At 43.8% G+C, this 23,330-nt stretch overlaps 1 protein-coding gene across 1 annotated transcript in view; it reads right to left on the bottom strand.

Moving 5' to 3' along the window:
- Nucleotides 1-14,993: 14,993 nt before the first annotated feature.
- Frzb (frizzled related protein) overlaps nucleotides 14,994-23,330 on the bottom strand; it is a 55,920-nt gene continuing 47,583 nt past the window's right edge. Inside the window, exons 4-6 of the mRNA XM_055600562.1 lie at nucleotides 21,513-21,717; nucleotides 21,068-21,131; nucleotides 14,994-16,468 (exon numbers count right to left, since the gene is read on the bottom strand). Coding sequence (XP_055456537.1) covers nucleotides 16,358-16,468; nucleotides 21,068-21,131; nucleotides 21,513-21,717 — 380 coding nt within the window. The 3' untranslated portion in view covers nucleotides 14,994-16,357. The remainder of the gene's footprint in view (nucleotides 16,469-21,067; nucleotides 21,132-21,512; nucleotides 21,718-23,330) is intronic.

The raw sequence follows: 23,330 nt of genomic DNA, 5'->3' as shown, positions 1-23,330 counted from the left end.
GTAAGATTTTAAGTATGTGGGTCAATCTTGCCTTTGCCGTCTGTAAAGTAATCAGCTGATCCGCTCTGAGGTGGTACCTGAGGGCTATTGCAATCAGTAAATTATACATCATGTCACACTTCATCAATTTTTACCATATTAATGGTGATTACATGAGTCTTGAGTTTCATGGGGAAATCAAGTAATTGACCACAGCTGGCAATATTTTATTTTACATGGAACACCACTGCTGGGGAATTTAGCCTAACCTTTAACAGGGCTTTAATTGATAACAAACCCCCAGTGCCTTGAGCTGGCCGATTTTTCTCTCCTTTGCTAACTTTTCATTGTGTCTCTGAATATTTTCAGAAGCACTTGCAAGTTTTATGCAGCCTTCACTGAGGTCTAAGGGGAATGCAGGAACGCAACAAGCTTTGTTCTGACAGGAAAAACAAACCTTTGACCATGCAAGGTATAACATAGGCATTTTCTACTTCAGGGATGTTTTGAAACGAATTTGATCTCTCGACTTTTGCCGCTACTCCAAATCATTAAGTGAGGATAGTAACTTCAAAGAGCAAGTTTTGCATAGCATGTGTTCTTGCCACAGGATTTTTACAAGAAAGGATGAAATCAAAATAATACATGCGAAAGAGAAATAAAAAAGTTTTCTACTAGTTAAGCTTATAACCTCCTACTGAGCCGCTATGGCTTACTGGGATCAAATGATCAAATAGAGAAGTACTGCACAGATGAATGTGAGTGGCGCCATTCGTTTCCTATGTTTACCCCCGGAGGAATATGAAGATGTGCTTGCAATCATTCTGGCATTACAGAGAGAACTCCAATCCATTTTGATGACACAGTTTCCCAATCCAAATCAACATGTTGTATGGTCTAGACTTAATGATGCTAACAAATAATTAGTTTTCAATGGAAAGTGTAAGAAGGAGAAAATAAATAGCCAGACATGTCCATGATTTACCTAAAACACAGAAGCAAGGAACCCATTCCCATTAGAGCTGCTTTCTGCTTGGCAGAACAAAGAATGTTGTTGTCTACATTGAAGGCGCTGAAGGTTGATACTTGAAATAGCTCAAATAATCCTTCAAGAATTAGGTTACTACAATGTGTCACTCCACAGTCTTAAAATACAATTGTACCAAAGTCAAAAGAATGAAAATATTCTCATTCTTAGAAACAATGTACACACATGTGCATACATGCATGCTCTCCACAACTTCTAGCTTCTATAAGACGATGGTATTTCAAAAACTCGGATCAAACGCGTTAGAGTGTGTGTCTGTCTGCAGATATGTGTCATGGTAAAAATCACAGTAAATTATTTTCAAGTTTGCAATGTCTTTCTGTGAGAAAGATTATCTTAAATAACTGTTCCACTTATAGCAGCTTCAAGTTTTTGCTTTCAATGTTTCCCATATCTTATTTTTAAGGAAACATTGACTGGCAACATTAAATAAACCTTCATTTTTGTAGGCAATTGCTCGCGGTCTGTCCTAGGTTAACCCAGCTCCGCTGCTGCACATACTCAACCACCAGCGATCAGTGTTGGGGGAGTAAAGAATCTCACGGGTAAATTACCCCCTAAATTATTCTAATAACACTTCAAAGTGAGGTGTCCTTCAGAGCCTAGGGTAGCCTACAATTTTATAAAGTAGGAAAGCACAAGTCGAAATCATAAGCTATTAGCAACAACAGAGTAACTTCACTTTCAAAACAGGTAACTTAGGTTTCTGTGACGATGGCACATACAACCGTAAGCCAGCATAGACTTGATTTGATTTGATTTTTTTAACCTAGACTAAATGAAGGGTGGTCTGGCAGCCCTTCCCTTCTACTGGTGTCCCACTGCAGCAGTGGCCTTAGCAAAGTATCTTTTGTGCCCTCACATGTGGGAACTTAGTAACCTTTCTGCTGCCACAATTAGAACAAAGAAGTATGTATTCATTCCGTAGAGTTCTTCATTAACAGTCGCCGAGGGCTGGAGGCCTTAGCAGGCTTGTTCCTATCTGGTTCATTGTGTCTCTGCGGAGGTAAATAAGCCTGCAGCGGGAGTTCTCAAGCTTAAGGCTAGACATCAGTTTATAGAGCAAAAGGCAACAGGGCCATTTAACTTTTGGCTAAGTGCTTTTTCTGTTAACTGGGCTACACAATCTTAATAAGCACCACTGCACGGGGTTTGGGTCCTGAGAAGATTTGCAAGCCTTTTGTGTGTCTTTTGTGAGTTCCAACATACAGTTTAGCATTGATTTAGCAGGCTGCCTTTCTCCAAGACCTTCCTTAATTGCTTTTCATGCTTAGTTGGGAGAAACAGCAGGCGGTCTTGAAGGGAAAGTTTGGGGCCCCAAAAGGTAGCTTTAAGTGCCTCCTTTCCTGTGTTTATTGTTGACAATTCAATTAGCATGCCAAAGCAAATGTGCATGCAATTAATTTTATTATCAGACAAGAAAAATTAGTTGTGATGCATTTAGCTTACACACGTATTAAAGAGCACAAAAGACAGAGAAATCTGATTAGTTTGTTCAAATTTCAATTCATCTTGTCGCAAGTCACAAAGTTAAGACTTTTTTTTTCCATTTGTGGCTAGTGAAAATTTGTTCATTTTCTCCCTCTTCACGCTTTAACAATAGCTACACATGGCAACAACGAGATAAAGACTTTAGACTGGTTAGATGGCTCAGTGAGAAAAGATTCCTGCCTCTACGCCTGGGAAGTTTGAGCTGCACCTCTGGTAGCCAGCCACATGCTGGGAGGAGAGAACAGCCTCCAATTTGCCAGGACTTAGCATTGTTGATTTCTGAGGCACAAATATTTACTTTTACTTGACTAAGAGTTTGGACAACATGAGAGTTGCACACAGGTTGGAGACACAGACAATTCAGGCTGTAACCTCAGGAGCTGACAGAGAAGCAGCTGTCTGTCTGCCTGCGCTGTTTAGCTCACCCATCTCAGATTCTGCAGCAGGCACAATCTGAAAGCTTCCTTAATTTTCTTTCCAGTGCTGTTGACATCCCTTGAATCACTTTATTTTAATACTATCTCTATGCTTCCTTTTCTTGCCTTTCCCTAAGTTTTTTTTTTCCTACCACTAACACATAGTTCTAGATTTCAACACTAATGCTAAACAGTGGTTAAGATGGGTTTGCTTTTGTAGCTGACATCAATTTGCTCTCTGTGTTTGTGTGATTTATCTTTTTTTTTCCCCTACATATTTCTCCCTCTTATCTTTTTCTTTTTCTGAACTAGACATCAAGTCAAAACTACAAGGTTTCAAAATAAACATGTCAAGAATTGTGGGGGTAGGGGCAGGGATCATACGAAGATAAGATACAAGAACCTCACAGATGGAGCTGGAGAGAATGGCCAGGGCAAAGGGGCTTGATGCATTAGCTGGTGACCGAAGTTCAATCCTGAAAACCCATGGAAAGGAGGAAGAGTAGCTAACATAAACTTGGTCCTCTCACCTCTACCATTGTTCCATGGCATGCATGCCCGTGCTCTTCCACCCAGCACACATTTTAAGCACACATGATAACATTCTTTTTTTGGCATTCACAGATTCTCATTAAAGAATTCTTCCATACAAACCCAACAAAGATATTGTTTTCAAACATACGCCTTTTTTTAAAATTTTTTATTTAACTTTTATTAATTACACTTTATTCATTTTGTATCCCCCCATAAGCCCCTCCTTCAGCCCCTCCCTCCGCCCTCCCGGTCCCACCCTCCCCCCCTTTCTGCATGCATGTCCCTCCCCAAGTCCACTGATAGGGGAGGTCCTCCTCTCCTTCTTTCTGATCTTAGTCTATCAGTTCTCATCAGAAGTGGCTGCATTGTCAGGGTTCTAGGTTATCTCCACGGATAGTCCTTGGTTGGAGTATGAGTCTCTGGGAAGTTCCCTGTGTTCAAATTTTCTTGTTCTGTTGCTCTCCTTGTGGAGTTCCTGTCCTCTCCAGCTCTTACTATTTCCCACTTCTTACATAAAATTCCATTCACTCTGCCCATCAGTTGGCCATCAGGCTCAGCATCTGCTTTGACAGTCTATACTGCAGAAGCTTCAGAGGCCCTCTGTGGCAGGTTCCAAGGTTGTTTCCTGTTTTCTTCTTCTGGCTTTCAGAGGCCCTCTGTGGCAGGTTCCGAGGTTGTTTCCTGTTTTCTTTTTCTTCTGATGTCCATCCTCTTTGCCTTTCAGGATGGGGACTGAACATTTTAGTTAGGGTCCTCTCTTTTGCTTAGTTTGTTTAGATGTACAGATTTTAGTGGGTTTATTCTATGTTGTATGTTTATATGAGTGAGTATATACCGTGTGTGTCTTTTTGCTTCTGGGACAACTCACTCAGGATGATCCTTTCCAAGTCCCACCATTTACCTGCAAATTTCATGATTTCCTTATTTTTCATTGCTGAGTAATACTCCATTGTATAGATGTACCACAGTTTCTGCATCCATTCTTCAGCTGAGGGGCATCTGGGCTGTTTCCAGCTTCTGGCTATTACAAATAAAGCTGCTACAAACATGGTTGAGCAAATGTCCTTATTGTGTACTTGAGCCTCTTTTGGGTATATGCCTAGGAGTGGTATGGCTGGATCTTGAGGAAGTACTATTCCTAGTTGTCTGAGAAAGCACCAGAATGATTTCCAGAGTGGTTGTACAAGTTTACATTCCCACCAGCAGTGGAGAAGGGTTCCCCTTTCTCCACAACCTCTCCAGCATGTGTTGTCACTTGAGTTTTTGATCTTGGCCAATCTGATGGGTGTAAGGTGAAATCTCAGGGTTGTTTTGATTTGCATTTCCCTAATGGCTAATGAGGTTGAGCATTTCTTTAAGTGCTTGTCTGCCATTCGATATTCCTCTACAGAGAATTCTCTCTTTAGCTCTGTTCCCCATTTTTTAAGTGGATTACTTGGTTTGCTGCTTTTCAACTTCTTTAGTTCTTTATATATACTGGATATTAGCCCTCTGTCAGATAAAGGGTTGGTGATGATTTTTTCCCAATCTGTAGGCAGTTGCTTTGTTTTGATGACGGTGTCCTTTGCTTTACAGAAGCTTTTCAATTTCATGAGGTCCCATTTATTGATTGTTGCTCTTAGAGCCTGTGCTGTTGGTGTTCTGTTCAGGAAGTTTTCTCCTGTGCCAATGAGTTCAAGGGTATTCCCCACTTTTTTTTCTAGCTGATTTAATGTGTCTGGTTTTATGTTGAGGTCTTTGATCCACTTGGACTTCAGTTTTGTGCAGGGTGATAAATATGGATCTATTTGCATTTTTCTACATGTAGACATCCAGTTGGACCAGCACCATTTGTTGAAGATGCTGTCTTTTTTCCATTGTATGGAAACATACACCTTTTTATTGGATTTGCAAATAGTGGCTATGTACGTTGGTCTGTGTTCCCCCAAGAAAACAAACACAGGGTTGTTTTTTTCTTCCCTTATGTGTAATACTTCATTCTTGTGCACATTGGAACTATCACTAACACTGAAGACACTACCCCCAAGCATGTGGCAGCGTTCTCTTCCCCCAGGTCCTGCTTGATTACACATGCTATTTAACCTTCAGCCAGACTTGAAAGACATTAGATTAGCCAATGTGAGATTAGCCAATGTGAGATTAGCCTATATGTCTCCTGCTTTGTTTATTTACAGTAACAACCACAAGACTGTCAGTCCTGGGAGACACTTCCTAGCTGGGACCTTGGGAAGTCAAAGTGTCAACACGGACATACAGGGTGACCACATCTCCTGCGTGCCTGACAAACCCATCCCATGGGTGACTGGGGAGATCCATCGGCAGCTGCATAATTGTTGCTGCAGGCCACTCGGATCCTAAAGGTGGAGTCTGAGGTAGTAAGATGGCTGTGTGTCTACAGTTCACATACCTAATTTATTCCTGCACACTCAAGTGGGATTCCATGATGCAGTCACGCCTAAACCCAGACACTTGTTCTGTATCTCTGTCAAAGAGACATCACTAATATATTTACATATAAATCCAGATCAATATCACATTAATAAGTGCCCTTCTAGATGCTCCCAGAGCAACCTGTGTGATTGGAGCAGCCCCTGGCCCTACCCCCATCATCTTTCAAGACTGCTGCAGTTCCACTGACGCTTCTCTCGAACTTTGGGCCAAGACTCTGGCAGTAAGAAAAGTAAAAACTATATACTTTAGAAACACTGGTTGCTTTGCTTCTGGATTTTTGCAGTTTCCAAGTGACAGAGCTGTGCATCTACTGCCTACACCTGTGCCTGCAGAATAGCCACGTCTTTCAAAGTCATCTCCACCATCAAGGTTTTCCCAGTTAAATTCGAAGGAAAATAGAAAGGCAGATTCGCTGTCCGCCCTAGCCCCACCCCACCTCCGGCTCCATTCTTCCTTCTTTCCCTAGGTCTTCCTCACTACAGATAGAGGGACCACAGCTGCCAGCCCAATGGCTCACATCAGGTAACGTGAATCATCAATGGCTCTTTTCTCTTCCCAACAGGTTACACAAGTTGACAGCTGGTCCTCTGATCACAGTCTCCTGACTCATAGCTGTCCATCTCCCTCCACACCGCTGCTGCGAGCCAACCCAGCCACCGCCACCTCTCCCTGAAATACCACAGCAGCCTCCTTTGTGTAGCCACGCCTTCACAGCACAGCAAGCTCCCCCACCCCCCATCATAATACGCTTGTGAAAACATAAACCCTGTCATATCATTCCGGGGCTGAGATCATTCTACTCCATTTTCCCATAAAAAGCAACTCCCTAACACAGCTGCTGTGAGCCTTTATACCTGTCCTTATATCTCCTGTCCTTCTCCCCAGTCCCAGCCCCTCCTACAGCTTCTCTAAGTAGCTAGCTGTAGCGACTCCCCCAGGAGACAGGGATAAAGGTCTGCTCGACCCAGACAGGCACTAGCGACAGATTAAAGAAACTGTTTCTAACTCAAGTCCAGAGAACCTTTGAGAGTGTTGGAGTCACTGACGTGGGCCTGGTCCTGTGAAGTATCTTTGTTGTTGTCTTTACTGGATTTGGAGTCCTCAAGGAGACATGCCTATTAGCATGTCTTTGGGGCATTTCTGGAGAGCTCTGGCTGCAGAAGGAAGTCTACCTAAGTAGTCCTATCTCCCTTCTCACAAACTGCTCCTAGGCTAATTGAGCCTCCCCACCTGCTAAGCCTCTCAAATGTATCACAAGGAAATCAATTTTTTTCTGTTAGCCATGAAAGAAATTACAGGCAGATTACCCTGCTACTGGCGTCAGCCCATTGGCTAGGGTCTTGGACCGAGGGAAAAGAGGGAAACAGAAGAAGTGAAAGGAGAAGCAGAATTTACCTACTGTTCAAAATGGTGTGTTTTGCTTCTGACAGGTTCCAGGCTGGTGCTGTGGCCACAGCTTCTATAGGTAACCTCACCCACCATGGTTCTCAGCATAGCCACGGAGGCCCAGACTAGTCCTGAGGTCCCTGCTAAGTTAACTTCTTCCTTATCTCATTCTGCCCATCCTATCAGGACCGATGAGCTGGTTTCAAAGGCGGAATCTCACATGTGCCTCCCATGTGAGTAGCAATTCTCTCAGAAGAAAAAGAGTGAAAACTCAAGGTGGAGGGCCAGCCTAGGCTGGGTGAGACACTAGCTCAGAGAAGTCAAACAAGCAGACAGAAAGAAACCCAAACAACAGTAAATTTTTTTCACCCTAGCATACTTAGGAAGTTGAGACAGGGGGATCACAAGTTGGAGTACAGCCTGGACTAGAACAGTGAGCAGCTGTCTCTAAAAAATAAAAGCAGCAGCAACAAATAACTTTCATAACCTCAGCAATTTTTTTTCACATAATTTCACATTTTCTGGTGCTAAAAGCTGCACTGTGTTCTGCCTATGGCAGGAATTATTATTAAATTCTAGAATGAGCTACAAGTGGTAGCCAGTATCTCCATCCAGATTCCTGCTCGGCGGCTTTAAATGCTGTGTGTTGGATTAGCTTCCAGGAGAAGACATAGTGGTGTTTCAGGCCTAGCTCCCTACAGCAATCTTTTTTGTTTTCCACAGAAACCTTGTTAAAATCCTTAACAAAAATAATAGTTATAAACTCAGGTTCTTTAGTATTTGCTTGCACAGACTGCATTTTACTGGTGAGTGTGGCTCGGGATTTCTACAGTTTATTTATTTGTGACAAGTTAAACATTCGGCCAAAGTATGTATTTTATGGTTAAATTAATCTGAGCTAGGAGAATTAGAGCAGCAATTGTGGCTCAGTCCTATCCCTGACAGAATGAACCTTGGAATGTCCTTATTTAACTCAGAGATACAGCATAGCAAACACAGACTTCTGATTGGGAGCTGTTTCAGGATCGATTTACATCCAAATAAAAGGGCACTCCAGTGGGAGCGAATTAAGATGTTTAGGTACCAGGCATGTGGTATCCATCAAGACAGGCAGATGTAAATCAGGCTCGTGGTGAGTGCGGTAAGGGCAGAGGGGTGTAGCGCTCCGGGACTTCCTACGCGCTCTGTTAACTTCTGCAACTTACGGGGCAGAGAGCAGAAGAGGTCTCAAAAACTCTCCCGGCATGCACAAGGACCTAGGTTTGATACCCACCCAACACTGCAGAAGCAAACAAATAATGAAAATGATAACTAACATAATTACTATCATTTTTTTTTTTCACTATCCCGGACATGCCAGCTTTAGAAATGAGTGGTGGGGACTTGACAGATGGTTTGGTGGGTAAGAATGCACGAGGAACCTGAGCTCGGAGACCATGGCCGCGCATGTGACAGTAACACCACTGCGGGCGGGGGGTGGGGGGGGTGGGGGGGTGGATCAGGAGCTGGCCGACTACCAGCCTCGCTTCAGGCTCTGTGAGAGAACCTGTCCTCCTCCGGTAATAGAGTAGACAGTGTCAATTTAGAGCTCCTAACGCGCTCCTCTGGCTTCTGTGAGCACAGATACACATACCTGTACCGCTCATACAACAAACCAGCACATCAGTATAAGACAATGGATGCCGGAGCAAAGGGTGGGGAGAGCGAGAACTTCAGGGGTTGACAAAAAAAGAGAAGCACTGCCCTCTGTCCCTGTCTCCTGTGTAGACGCCAGCATCCTGTGCAACATCCCTGTGTGCAACTCAGAACATGAGACTTGTTGCAATAAAACTTTATCCCTAAAGAATGTGCTTGCTAGCCTGGCACCTACCTGTAATCCCAGTACTCTGGGAGGCAGAGGAGCAATCGGATCACTGTGAGTTCGAGGCCAGCCTGATTTACAAAGCGAGTCGCCAAGAATACACATAGAAACCCTGTCTGGAAAAAAGCAAAACAAGACTGGCTGCGTTGTCTTCCTCTGTGGCCTGGTAAGGCTGCCCTACTCCCTCAGGGAGAGGTGGTCAAAGAGCCCGCCACTGAGTTCTTGTCAGAGACAGCCCCTGTTCCCCTTACTAGGAAACCCACTTGGAGACTGAGCTGCCATGGGCTACATCTGTGCAGGGATTCTAGGTTTTCTCATGCATGGTCCTTGGTTGGAGTATCAGTCCCTGATAGGTTAGGGTCAGAGGGAAGTGGAGGAGGACCTCACCTATCAGTGGACTTGGGGAGGGGCATGGGAGGAGATGAGGAAGGGAGGGTGAGTTTGGGAGGGAATGAGGAAGGGGGCTACAGCTGGGATACAAAGTGAATAAAGTGTACTTAATTAAAAAATAAATTAAAAAAATAAACAAAACAAAAAAACAACCAAACAAACAAAAAAGTGCCTTCTGTCAAGGGTGTAGCTCAACCACCTGGTCTTGCCTAGCTTTGCAACTAGCCTAGCTGGTTCCATTCCCCAAGTATTGCAAACAAACAAAAACAAAAAAGCTTTTGTCCCCCCTCAGGAACAAAATATAATTGGTGGCAAATGGTTACTAGAATAATTGCTTAAGCAGGTGGAAGGCTAAACACTCCCCTTCTCTCTTCTTCATTCTCATTTTTCCTCTTCTGGGAACCCTAAGCTCTAGGGAAATGTCTATTGTTTCAGCCCCTTACTTGATAAGACAATAGATACAAAGGGAACAATGACGACGTGAAACCTTCCACCAGCCCCCGCCTTAGTACATCTATGAAGTGAGTCATGTTTGACTCAAGAGACTGAACTAGAATACTAAAAGCTGCAGGCAAACCCTCACTTAAGCATGAGCTAACTTTATTTTCAGTTTCTATTTTTTTATGCCTTAGAAATCGCTTTAATGAAATCCAAAGAATGATAAAATAATGCAAAAAGCATTTGATTAGACCACAAAATAAATAAATTAAAGCCTGTCCGCTAAATCCTGGCCCCGGCCATTTTTTTTGAAAGCAAATTTTATTAGACCACAGAACTGCTTGTTCTTGCTTTTGTTATCAATGCCTGTTTTTTGAGCAGTAACAGCATGTTAGTTCACAAGTCCATGCACTAGCCCACTCCTAGGTTGCTTAGCCACCTATAATGTCATCATTGGTCGCTGCCGCCAGGGGCCCAGGATAAAAGGACCCCTGCCTCTTAGGTCTCTCTCTCTCTACCCTCATGGCTCACTCAGGCCCTATCTCTTCTGCTTCCCTTCCCCCGAATAAACTCTTTCATATATTATTGGTTGTGTGCATGGCATCATTTTAATATAAGTACTAACGTGGCAGAGCTGAGTACTTGCAACAGCAGACCTGATACAAAGCCCTCAATACTTCGTGTGGGACTCCTTACAGGAAAACTTTGCCACCGTCTAGATTAGGCTTCTCCTTGCCAGTGCACTCTTCAGCTATCATCTATTTTTCCAAATGGACTAATTCAAGTCCTTTATGAGTTAGTTTTACTTCCCAACTGCAATAAAAGCTGCCTGTGTTTTGAGACTCCAGTGTGTAGCTTGGAATGCAGAGCCGGCACTTTTTGGAACATAAACACTTTGTCTCAATATACTTTTAGTACTTCTGCAACTCCCTAGGAAATGAAAATCATCTAGAAGCAACTAACAAAAATTCAGCTCTTGTTGAGAATATGCATCTTTCTTTCTAAATGCTCTCTGCTTGCCGCCCCAGGGTGACAAGGTAACTTTTACCACTAACATTAAGAAAGCAGTTTTGCTCTTTGTCTTATTAGGGTTTCTATTGCTGTGGTGAAACACCACGACCAAAAGCAACTTGGAGAGGAAAAAGTTTAATTGACTTACACGTACTGAATCACAGTCCGTTGAGGAAAATGAAGGCAGGAACTCAAACAGAGGCAGGAGCTGATACAGCGGCCGTGAAGGAGTGCTGCTCACCGGCTTGCTCAGCCTGCTTTCTCAGCCTGCTTTCTCGTAGAACCCAGGACCACCTGTGCAGGGAGGTACTACTTACAACAGGCTGGTCCCACCCACATTACTAGTTAAGAAAATGCTCTACAGGTTTGCCTAGAGCAAGGTCTTATGGAGGCAATTTCTCAGTTGACAATCACCCCCTCGGATGACGATGACTTCTGTCCAGCTGACAAGGCAAACTTGCTTTCTCCTCCTCCTCTTCTTCTTTTTAAGTTTCATCCTTTATGTATACAAATATGAGTCTTCATGAGTCTCTGTGCACCCAGGCTACTAGGAGCCAGAACAGGATGAGATCCCCTGGAACTGAAGTTGTAGGACACGGGGAATGACCATGTGCTGGGAACTGAACCTGGGTCCTCTGTCTGCGCAGTAAGCACTGCTACCTACTGAACCATCTCTCCAGCCCCTTGGATTCACACTCTCCCACTGCTACTTTTTGTTTTCAGTTTGCTTGTTTGGTTAGTTTTTGAGACAAAGTTTCTCTGTGTAGCCCTGGCCTCTCTGGAACTCTCGATGTAGATCACACGGGCCTCAAACTCAGAGATCTGCCTGCCTGTCTCCAGAGTGCCAGGTGTAAAGGCATGCACCACCATCACCCGGCTTACTGCTGCTTTTTAAGCACATCTTCCTCGTTGGGAAGAAAGGAAAATACTTGCAGTAATCAGCTTCAGAGTGAGTGGAGAAGAATTTTTTTTTTTTTTAAGTCAGGCATCCAAAGATATAGGAGAGATTCTGGGTAGCCAGATAATATCTCCCAGGGAATCTCATTTTCTTCCAGACTTAGTGAGCTTTTGCCAGAGCCCTGTTAGGGAACTGTGACCCTCTGAAAGTATTTGAGAGTCACAGGTGGAAGGATCTCAATACTTACTAAGCTCCTGCCACGTTCCTGCCCTACTCAGCCTCCTCCACCCAGCTGTTCTTTCCTGATCACGCCACAGGCATGCCCCGTAGCCTGGCAGTAGCACACAGGGGCCTGACTCCAAAGTTCTCACGCTGCAGTAGAAAGGTCTTGATGACGTGTCTTCAAGTGCCATCCTCAAGGGAAGAGGAGGGCAGGCACTTTTAGTTCTCCAGCTGTGCCCACAAGATCAGACCCAGGCTGTAGGGGGCCAGGGTTGTGGCCTGCCTAGGAGATGGCAGTCCCTCCTCGTGGAAAAGTCATTGAGTTTTCTATGTAGCAGCCACCAACCGTGACCTCAGCCTTCCTGTAAGCCTTGCCAAAGACTAGGTACGTCAGAGCTTTTCCAAATTCAAGGGAAGCCAGAAAAATCTCCATTTTCCAATTCAAAATCAGGTATCTTTAAGCTGTCAATGTCAAAAGAATGGCTTGACTTTTTTACCTGAGTCTCCAGGACTAGCACAAACCCACTGAGAGTCTGACTTTGCGGGCGGGGGGCACCCGAGTGGGTCAAATGTCAGTATTTTGGGTGGCGTTGGTGGACGTGGTGTAAGCTTTCTACTCCGCCAGCAGCTCTTCCACTTGCTTTGCGCTGTGCTTTTTGAAAAGCACATTCAAATTTTTATTAGCAATCACAGCAGAAAATGTACAACTTGGGAAATAAGACTAAGAGCTTCTAAAGCCCCTGTCTGCCACTTACAGCGTCTGAGGTCCTGGGTCTTAAACTCATCTGTGAAGTGGAATCGAGCCATAAACCTTTAAGGCACCAACAGGGCATGTATAAGTGTTTTGTGCAACTTGTCGCCACCGCTAGACAGGACCCCAGAGAGATTCCCATCAAAGATGTGACTCCACTTTATCTTGTTAACTTGAATGCAGCTGGGAACCATATATTTTAACTCTCTAGGCTGCCTTTCAGCGGCACACTGCTGAAAGTCCCTGCTTCATTTTTACCATCTTCCTTAGTGTTTTTGCTACGTTAAAATCCATAGGGCTAAACAATTACCGATCTTGAAATGGCTCTCTAAAAAGTCATTTTACTGTTGAAATGTAATAGCAAATAATTTCTTGCAGAAGGCAATAAGCAGGGCTATTTACTCACAGCGATTGCAGCTTTTGTATTTGACTTCATAATGGGTTGCAGATGTGGAGACAGAGGCTCGTCCCGCCCCTCCCCCAACGCTCAGAGCAGCATATGGCACCGAGTCAGATTACACTACCCAGGACGCAGTCCCGTACTCAGGGACCCAAGAAGAAGGCAACACAAGTTCGCGGCTTAGTTTTCACTGGTTCCTTCAGCCCGTTGACGGCTTCTTCTGTTGTCTGGCTGAGAAAAGTAAAATCCTGAAGGTGTGCACAACTCTTAAGAAAATTTCAATTGACTTGAAAGGCCTCAAGGTTTACTAACAAGCAGGCAGGCACGTGTGTTAAATTTGTAGTGGCTTCTTGTTTTTTGTTTTTTTTTTTGTTGTTGTTGTTGTTTTGCTTTTCAAGACAGGGTTTCTCCCGGAACTCACTCTGTAGACCAGGCTGGCCTTGAGCTCAGAAATCTGCCTGCCTCTGCCTCCCCAGTGCTGGCTTTTAGTGGCTTTCAAGGTGAGCAGAAAGGGCCTGGAGAGATGCTTATGTGACAAGAGTCGAGCAGAGACGGTTTGCAGTCTGCTGAGAAACCTGACCGTCATGACTAAATCACTCCTCCTCTAAGGTGTCTGCACAGTGTGGGAACGAAGATGTTGCAGCTACCAAAATGAAAAAAAAAAAAATGGCATGTGCTTTGTTCACAGGTGTTGCTCCATTGAAAGTGTTTAAATGAATGACAAGTCTCACACAGACAAACAAGCCCGAATACCACCAGCTCAGATGGTGGGAATGGAAGGTGGTCAAACTACAGTTTAGCTGAGAGATTGGCCCCTTGAGCCGTCAACGCAACTGGGGATAAATCAAATCTGTTATATGTGAAAATCCTACACTGAAAACAATTATGCTTTCCAATCTATTCACCTAAACAAAACATCTACAGGTTTTTATTCATAGAAAGATATTCTGCCACTGGATGAGAACGTAGCTTGATGTAGGTGGATATGGATGGGGATCAGACAGAACACCTATCTAGCATTCGTAGGGCCTGGTTCCACCGTCAGGACCATAAATAGGTAAACAGCAAAATTGTCATCACTTAAAATGCCTTCAACTATGCCCCGGATGCACTTGGTAGCATGCTCAGGAGTCCAAGACGCCAGATTCTTTAGGTCTCCTGTAACCAAGCCTGCCCTCTCTGCAGAAAAACAGAACAGGATGGATGAATGCAGCCTGGGAGCCCAAAGCCAAGGCAGGTACCCCAGGAGAGACTGGAGGCCACCATCTGCGGTTCAGGACTTCCCTACCTCAGCATGCCACTGCAGCCCTTCACCCTACCTAGTGACACGAAATTCACATTAAAGAAATGACAACAGCCGCCAGAAAAAGATGGCGGCGCCAGCATCAGCGAAGTACGCGGTTCCTGCACACAGTACACAGGCCTGAAAGCAGGGCACGGCACACCTATTATGTGCCGTCCTCCCGTAGTACACAGGCCTGAAAGCAAGGCCATGGCACATCCATCATGTGCCGTCCTCCCGTAGGCAAACATGGGAGTCTAACTCTGGAACGGGGGAAATGTTGGTGTTTAGGGCTTGTTGGAAAAAGAGGATGCTTTTTGCTTCTAAAAGAAAGAATTTAGATGAATTATTGATTACCAACATAGGAACCGTCTGCTCAGGAATGAGATTCATCATTGCCCGGTTCTTACAGAAGAAAACACAGCGTCGTTTGCTTCATACATGTTTTATTTTCAGCACACCATAGCTTAGGAATTCGGATCTACTACTATCCATGTGTAAACTTCAGGGAACGAGACCTTCAGGTGACGTGCTCTAAGGATCCCTGCTGCAGGAAGGAAGAAAGGACACGATGAGTTTCCCATGGTCTGTAGCATCTCACGGTGGCTTGTGTAATAAAAAATTCGCTGTTGTTTAAAAGTCATGATATTGTCCCTTCTGACAACCATAATTCCTCTTCCTTGGCATTTTGACCAGCACAAACTCAAATCATAATGCCTAGGCCAATGAACCTAGTCTGCTACAATCTAGTTGGCCTTGGTTGGCTGTGTGATGGCTTACCCCACTCCCCCAAAATACAAATGAGTACACACACCAAAACCCCAAGACACAAGCCCAAAGCAAAACACACACCAAAACCCCAAAACACAAGCCAAAAGTGAAAAATAAAAATAAAAGCAAATTTGAACATTTCACTGTCCTGTAAATGACAGTCTTTCACAGAGGTACATCTCTTCAAAACAATACCACAGCGCGCACACACACGCATACTTTGATGTCTTCTTTTTCTGCTCAACACAGCACGCCAAATCTACTCCTGGAGAGGGGGCATCCAACGATGAGTTTCACTTAGAAGGAAGCGGAGTTACAATGACATCAGATGTCTACTATAAGTCTTTCTCTGATGCCCATTAATAAATTTGTGAACAAATTAAATACATTGCCAGAAGAAGAACACTGCTGCTAATGTCTCAAGGGCTACTGGTTCCAGTGTGCTCCCTAATCAGGCAAAATATCATTTTCTTGGCTCCTAACACTATTTATTTTGCATCCTGCCAATCTTGAAAATAAATCCCGCTGTGTGGCATTTCCTCATAAATGCTTCCTGGTGCTCTGCAGTATTTGATTTCAAGCTGCCATTCCACCTTTATAAACATTTAGAACTTTCATAGCATGAAGGAAATGCCTAAAGAGCAGACAAAAGCAAAACCGGAGGCACACCAGCAGATTGTTTTACAGCAATATCTAGTTTTTTTGAAGTATGACCAGAAATCTCTCTTTATAGCCAATATTGCATTCTCAATCTGAGTACAGAGCACAAAATTAATATTTTGGAACTTCAGTACAGAGGCATGGGTATCCACATGATACCCCCATGGTTAGTAAAACAGAACGCCTTTAAGGATCTAACCCCAGGCCGCTAAGAAGCAGGAGAAAAGGAAACGGAAGTAACATCAGTTGCCGCACGCTATCTGTAGTAAACAATAGGTCATGAGTGCAATAGTGCAATCTTCCTTCGCTAGTCCAGCAATGCAAGTCTTAGTAGGGGGTCCATGCTGTGGCCCTTCGCATCTCAGGATTTAGCTGCGTGCAGGCCGGGGATTGGAGCTCCTGCTGGACTTCTGACTCCGAGTAGAATCACTGGCATCAGTTCTACCCGGTCCAAGATGACGGAGTTTCATGTCCCAGCGCTGTGAAATGAAAATGAGAAAACAGTGACTCGAACACAGCTCAAGGTACGTTATTCCTTTGATGTCAACTGAGGGAGATTGTGAAGTCAGATCTCAAAGTGTTTCAGCACTTTTCAGAAAGTCTACAGTCTCTATCCCAGGATAACAAAGGGGCTGACAATGCTCTGATTGCAAAACCCACAATGGAGACCATCTCATCCGTGGGATATTCAGTGATGTCGGTATCCCAAAACTTGGAACTAAAATTTCATGTCTGTAAATGATGCAGAAGTCAACAGTATCTATCCTTTCTGAATTTATATTCAAGCAGAAGGTTTATGCTGACAGTTTGAAAGAAGGGCTATTTTTCATTATTTTCTGTTGGGGGTTGGTGTGATGCTTGTATTTTGATGCTAATTACTGGCTCTCAAGATCTGGTTACTGCCCTATCCTTGTTGTGTAAAACAGCCTAACACATTATTCCTGATTGGTTGATTAAAAGGCCTAAAACTTGGGCAGGGCAGAATGACATACAAGTGGCTAAGGTTCCTGGGCTTTGGGATCAGGAGCATCATAGGAAATAGGAGACAGGTGGGAAGAGAGGAGGAAGGAGGATGATGGGTTAGCATGAAGGAACCACGTGGGCTCAGAGGAAGAACTCCATGGATGGCGTGGATGGAGAAAACACCAAGATAAAAAACATAAGCAAGTATTTATAAGATTATGGGTGGAAGAGAGCCCAGTTAGAAATGGTTAAGGCGAAGGGCACTGGATGGGGGCTGGGAGGTGGATTTAAAGGTTACTGAGACAGCGAAAGTGAATTATAAAACCTAACAGGTGTCTGTGTCTTATTGATTGTGAGAGCAGATTAAATAATACTGCCCTAACAATCACAGGGCAAATAATAAATACTAAATAGTTCAACACCTATGTATTTACAATAACAATTTTCTTAAGATCAAAGCAATATAAACTTTTAAAAGTTAATTGAGTGTCTGGGGAGAGGGCACAAGGATAAAACCTAATGCTTGGTAGCTGGAATCTGGGTAAAAGCCAGGTGGAGTGGTGCAAGTCTATAATCTCAGTGCTGACAGGTGGATCCCTGGAGCTCTGGACTCCACGCATCTTGCCTAATCAGTGAGTGTGGGCTTCAGGAAATGACCTTGTCTCAAAAAGTGAGGTAGAGAGCAATTGAGGAAGACACTTAGCAGGGACTTCTAGACAGCATATGCACAGTCACCAGCACGCATAAGCGCACGTACGTGAACATACACACACAATGCCAGCTGATTTAAATAGTGAAAACAGAGTAAAAATGTGTCTGTAGAATATTTTTCTAATATTGATAAATTACAGCAAAACTGAAGACCCTGTTCTGTCACATGTTGTTTGTTTTTTTAAGATTTATTTATTGAATATACAATGTTCTGCCTGCATGTGCTCCTACATGCCAGATTTCATTATAGATGGTTATAAGCCACCATGTGGTTGGTGAGAATTGAACCCAGGTCCTCTAGGAAAAGCAGCCAATGCTCTTAACCTCTGAGCCATCTCTCCAGCCCCCTCTGCCACAAGTTTTACAATGCATGCATTGCGGGTTTTTTGTTTGTTTGTTTTGTTTGTTAGTTTTGGTCTGTTTGTTGTATGCATTGTTTTCAATAAGAAAAGTCATACTTACTTGTATCTCATATGAAAAATGTCAATAGTGTTTATTTCTGATATAAGATATTAAATGGCAGTTGCCGAAAGTGTAGGAAGTGATAGGTGCATCTGTACTTGACAAGCTCCAGTGAACATAGAAATCATCAGAGGATCCTGCTGAGAACAGGTTCATGAGCTCTGAATGGGGCCCATGATTTCCACAGATCAGGAGTACCCACGTGATCCCTGGGCTGCTGGTTCAATGACCTCACTTTAAGAAGCAAGAAGCTAATGTCAGATGGCCCAAGTTCTGAATCTAACTCATACTCACCATGCAAAGCTTTTTAACTTAGTAGCATTTTTATTGTTTCTATATCGAGATTAGTAACAATAATAGGATCATTCTGCAGATTGAAGAATTACAAAGCGCAGAGCACAGAATAAGTTAGTTATTACTATTTTTTCTATTAAAATATATCTTTATCTTGGCAGACTTTATTCCACAATAATAATGCTTTCATATTTAAAAAATAATCTGATTTTTAACTCTCTCCAAGGTAATTCAAGTATCTTGATTTGAACAAATGGCTTTCATGGAACATAAACAAACAATCATTTATATCGAAGAACGGTGAAAGGTCTTTTTTTAAACGGCCTTCTGCTCAGAGAAAGATCAGCTGTAAAGAGCAACTTTGATTGAATTTTAAAAATGACATCCCCCATAAAAATCTTTTAAGCATTCCCAAGTTAACTGATCCTACTAATTCCAGCCAGAATAGATTTTACTCCCAAACTTCTGGCTCAGAGCATAAACATGAATTAAGGATTGACCCATTAGGTCTGGAGCTATGCGTACTTGCTGAAGCCAGGCAGTGGTGGCACACACCTTTAGTCCCAGCACTCTGGGGGCAGAGGGAGGTTGATCTCCGAGTTTGAGGAGTTTGAGGCCTGCCTGGTCTACATAATGACTTCTAAGACAGCACGGGCTATGCAGAGAAACCCTCTCTCAAGAACAAAACAAATCAACAATAACAAAAACCCAGCTGCTGATCTTGCAGAGAACCAGAAGTTCCCAGCACCAAAGAGACAGCCAATAAATGTCTATAACTCCAGTTCCTTGGGATCCCATGCCCTCTTCTGGCCTTCTTGGGCACCACGCTCTTATGCATATATATGCAGAGAGAGAGAATAGTCATGTGTATAAAATAAAAAGTTAAGAATATTTTTAAAAAGAAAAATAACAGAAGAGAACCAGGTGCAGTGATACACTACGACAATACAAACATCAGCGCAGGATGAGTGCAGAAAGGTTAAGGCCAGCCTACGCTACACAGTAGGTACCAGTCCAGCCTGTGCTAAATCCAAACTATCGGTCCAGCCAGAGCTACATAGCAAAACACTGTCTCAAAACAACAAAGAAAATTATTCAAGTTACTGGTTTATTGTTTCCTATTAGTGTGTTTAAAGTCAGTCTGAGAAATTCAGTGATTTCATAAAAACTACGATTTCCCTGTAGGAGGCGAAGTAAATCCACCAGGCCACAAAACAGGACAAGCCACGCATCCCAGCGAAAACATAACCGGCCAGGCTTGTTACACAAGCTCTTCCAACTGGAACAGGAATTTAGGACAAATTCCTGTTCTGCACTGGGAAGCAGAAAACAGACTTGAAAGGATGAAAGGAGATCCCAGTGTTATGAAGAAGAGACTAATAATTAGACACCAGGTTAACTGACAAAGGATGCGAACAGGGAGCGCTCACACTCAGCCCTTGAAATGCATCTCACTCCTGACAGAAACACTGGAACACAAGGAATTCGGAGGTGATAGTTCCTTTCTACGACTTGGTGCCGTCCTCGTTCTCTAGGTCACTGACTGGAGCATCTGCTCCGCCGGACGCTAAGATCAGCTGCCTTGGGCTGTTTAACTTACTTCCCCGGTTACTTCCCAAGTGTTTCCGAGCTTCCGGCTCTCAGAGGAACAGGGTGTATTAGGTTTGGTACAGTTCTCACTCCTAGCCCCCACCCCAGCAGGCATCCTAGGAGATTCCGCACCCCCCTTTCCCCAAATTGTTCTTCTCTATGAGAGATGTGTCTGCTAGTGCAATAATAAGAAATGCAGACATTTTTTTTAACTGAGCAGTGTAATGTACTACTTGATTTTTGAGATATAAGTTTGAGGCTCGTACTCTAAAATGTTAAAGCCACGTCACTGTTCCAAGCACCCACTTCTTCTACACTGAACGCTGTGGCAGACGCTTGTTCATAGAATTCGTTTCTGTACTTTGGACACTGTAGTATTCTTCTATTTGTCAATCATATTTTTCTCCCTTCTCAGGGAAGACCAATTTGTTTAGAAACAATGAAAACCTCCACTCCCTGCTCTCCAAACTGGACATGGACACAGCACCTGTCCTTACCAAAAGATCTAAGGTAGAGATTTCGGATCGAGTTCTTGGAGACCCACGTTTGCCTCCTCCCTTCTTTCTGCCTGAAATGAAGAATGGTGTTGGAGGCAGAACAGCCCTGTGTGACTTCTATAAAGATGGAAAGCATATCCTACCACGGCAGAGCGATGAGCTGTCAGGAGGCTGGCCCTGGAGCTAGAGTAGGAAGCCAGCCTGTCAGGACTGGCTAGCTACAGGTATTCTCACAAGAAATTAGGGCAACTGTAGCTATAGCTTTGATACAGGAAATTCATTCCTTACATGAATTGACATTAAAGACAATTTCAGTTTTTAAAATAGCCATGTGTGTGTATGTGTTATATGTGTATGTATATGTATATCAGGTCTTAATATTCTCATGTAGTTGAGGGTGACTATTTAATGTATATGAGGGATAGTTTTCTATGAACTCTATTACCAAACTTTTTCTGGTTCTGCGAACTGAACCTGGAGTGTTTGCTAGGAAGGCATTATACCATGGAGCTCGGGCCCAGCCCCAGCATTTTAATACTTTGACATAAAATCTAAGCTTACCTTGACTTTCTTTCCAAGACGATCCTTCCACTTCTCAGCTATAGAGCCTTCTACCAAGAGTAATCTGCATTTTAAAAATCAAATGATAACTTTTGAAAAATCAAGGTACAGAACTGAAAAATTCAAGGAATTGCTGGTTAGAAAAAACTAAACATGTTTATCCTAGAATACAAACACCAGAGAGATGGAAAGGGTCCTAACTATTTAGGAGTCATGAACCCCCTTTCAGAAATAAATGAAGCTATGCTCCCTCTTTCCAGAAAAAAATCTAGACCCATAAACTGTGCTCACCTTTTTCTATCCAATATACAAAATAAAAGATAGCCACAGTCCCCAAGAAAGAAGGGAGAGCCTGGCACCAGAGCACCACAGCAAAATGTATGAACCGACGCGTGAAGGCTAGGAAGGAAAACAAAGGGCCGTGAGTCCTTCCCAGGCAGGTTACCTGGAGCGCTCTTCATCCTCGTAGCCCATGATGATATATTCTTCATTTACATGGAGCGGGGGGCAGAGGCAGCCAGAGGTGGCGTGAAGGCTGACGGTGTCCCTCGGGATGTTCACCAGCGACGCCTTCAGAATGTCCTTCACCTCCAGGATGGCGGTCACGTCATGGCACTTCGTCTTCACCTCTTTAACCCTAGCCCGGATGACTGGGTAAAAGAAGGCAGGTCTGGTTTGTATGACACACAGTAGGCCTACCATTCAAAGAAAGCCAGTAGGCTTCTTTCTGGCCAGTTCCTCTCAGTTTCATGCTCAATGGTTAGAAAGGAAATGTCAGGCAGACATTTCTCTTTAGAGAAGACGCCATACCTGCATTCTCCGCGCTCAGCCCTCTTTCCCTGCCAGTTTGTGTCTGTATCTGTGTATATGTACACTGGTGTTTATATATGCGTGTGTGTGCAAGCATTCGATTTTCAAAACCCCACTTAGGTAATTAGAGCTGACTGAATACACTTTCCCCCTGTGGCTTCACGTTGGATATATGGATGCAATTTCACCCTGTAAAGGCCCAGACCCAACTTTATGCTTCGTTTCTTCATTGGGATTCTTCAATTGATCATTTTCCTCAAGGCGGGGTCTCTTCGGAGCTACAGCTCAGTCCTGTTTAGTAGTTCCTTGGTCTCTTTGCCTCCCTCAGCTCATCTCACCATTCAGACATCCGCACTTTCCTTCACGTCAGAGTTAAGCCCCGTGTTCCTTTAGGTATACTGAACGTTCTTCTTGAGGAGACTTTGTCCATCAGACCTGTGTCTTCCTTGGGCCTTGCACTCAGCTACTCTGCCACCCCACACCCCTGCTGAGTGAGGCAGGGCCTTCCCGCATGCCAGCTGCATCGCTCTCCTGCCCACCATGCAAGTAGCGGCCCTTCAAGTGGCGGGACCCAGAGGCTGGAAGGAGCCTTTCCTCTGTGCTCCTGTGTCTCTCCCTTGGAGGAGCCGCACTGGGTAGATCTACTTCCAACATGTAGACATTTTTACAGGAGAGTTTTACTGTTTTTAAAAAAGAAAGATGTGAAGGCATCAGCTCATAGAAAGTCCACAGCAATATCTCAGGAAGCCCTGTCATATCGATATTGTGTCATATTGTGTCACAGAGGGGACACGGTGTATCCAAGTGAAGCCACTTCGGGCAAGCTCTGCAGGTAGGAACTATAAACTCCCGCTTGCAGACGCTTCCATGTATTTTAGATGTTCAGGACCAGACGGGACTGATAAAATCCCTCCACAACTATATCAAACCAGCTGGTCATCCAATTCTCTGCCGGGCTCTACCTTCATCGCGGGAATTTAATGGTCTACCCACTATGGCAAGCCACAAGACAGGGATTCGGTTACCAAAATTTGTAAATCTTTAAGCTCGAGCCTTGTTTTTGCTTCATGAATACTTCAGTCTTCAGGGACTTTATAGCAATGCAAGCAAGGTCACACTGCCCAGCTGGCCCTGCCTGATTGGCAAGGGGAGACCTTGCTCGTCCTGTTCTCTCGGCCTTGTATTTTGACAAGAGATAACGTTTTCCTTCCAGACGGTAAGGCCAACTAACAGACATGTTTGTGTGAGTCCCAGCGTAAATGAATGTGCCTCACAGAGCCCATCAACCATTAGTGATGAGTGAGCTGTGCCAACGTTCTCAAGCTAATGATTTCTTTACCCAGTGCAGCCACTATTTTCACTGGAAATTTTTAGCACATGTACCTACTCCAAAAAAAATACCTCTCCACAACACCTACTTTATTATTTAAGTAATTTTGCTAAAAACTGACAA

This window comes from Psammomys obesus, unplaced genomic scaffold (genome assembly GCF_907164565.1).
Source record: "Psammomys obesus unplaced genomic scaffold, mPsaObe1.curated_primary_1811, whole genome shotgun sequence".
In the NCBI taxonomy this organism is placed as follows: domain Eukaryota; kingdom Metazoa; phylum Chordata; class Mammalia; order Rodentia; family Muridae; genus Psammomys; species Psammomys obesus.
Note: the sequence above shows the minus strand (reverse complement) of the source record. Positions and strands in the feature narration are given on the sequence as shown.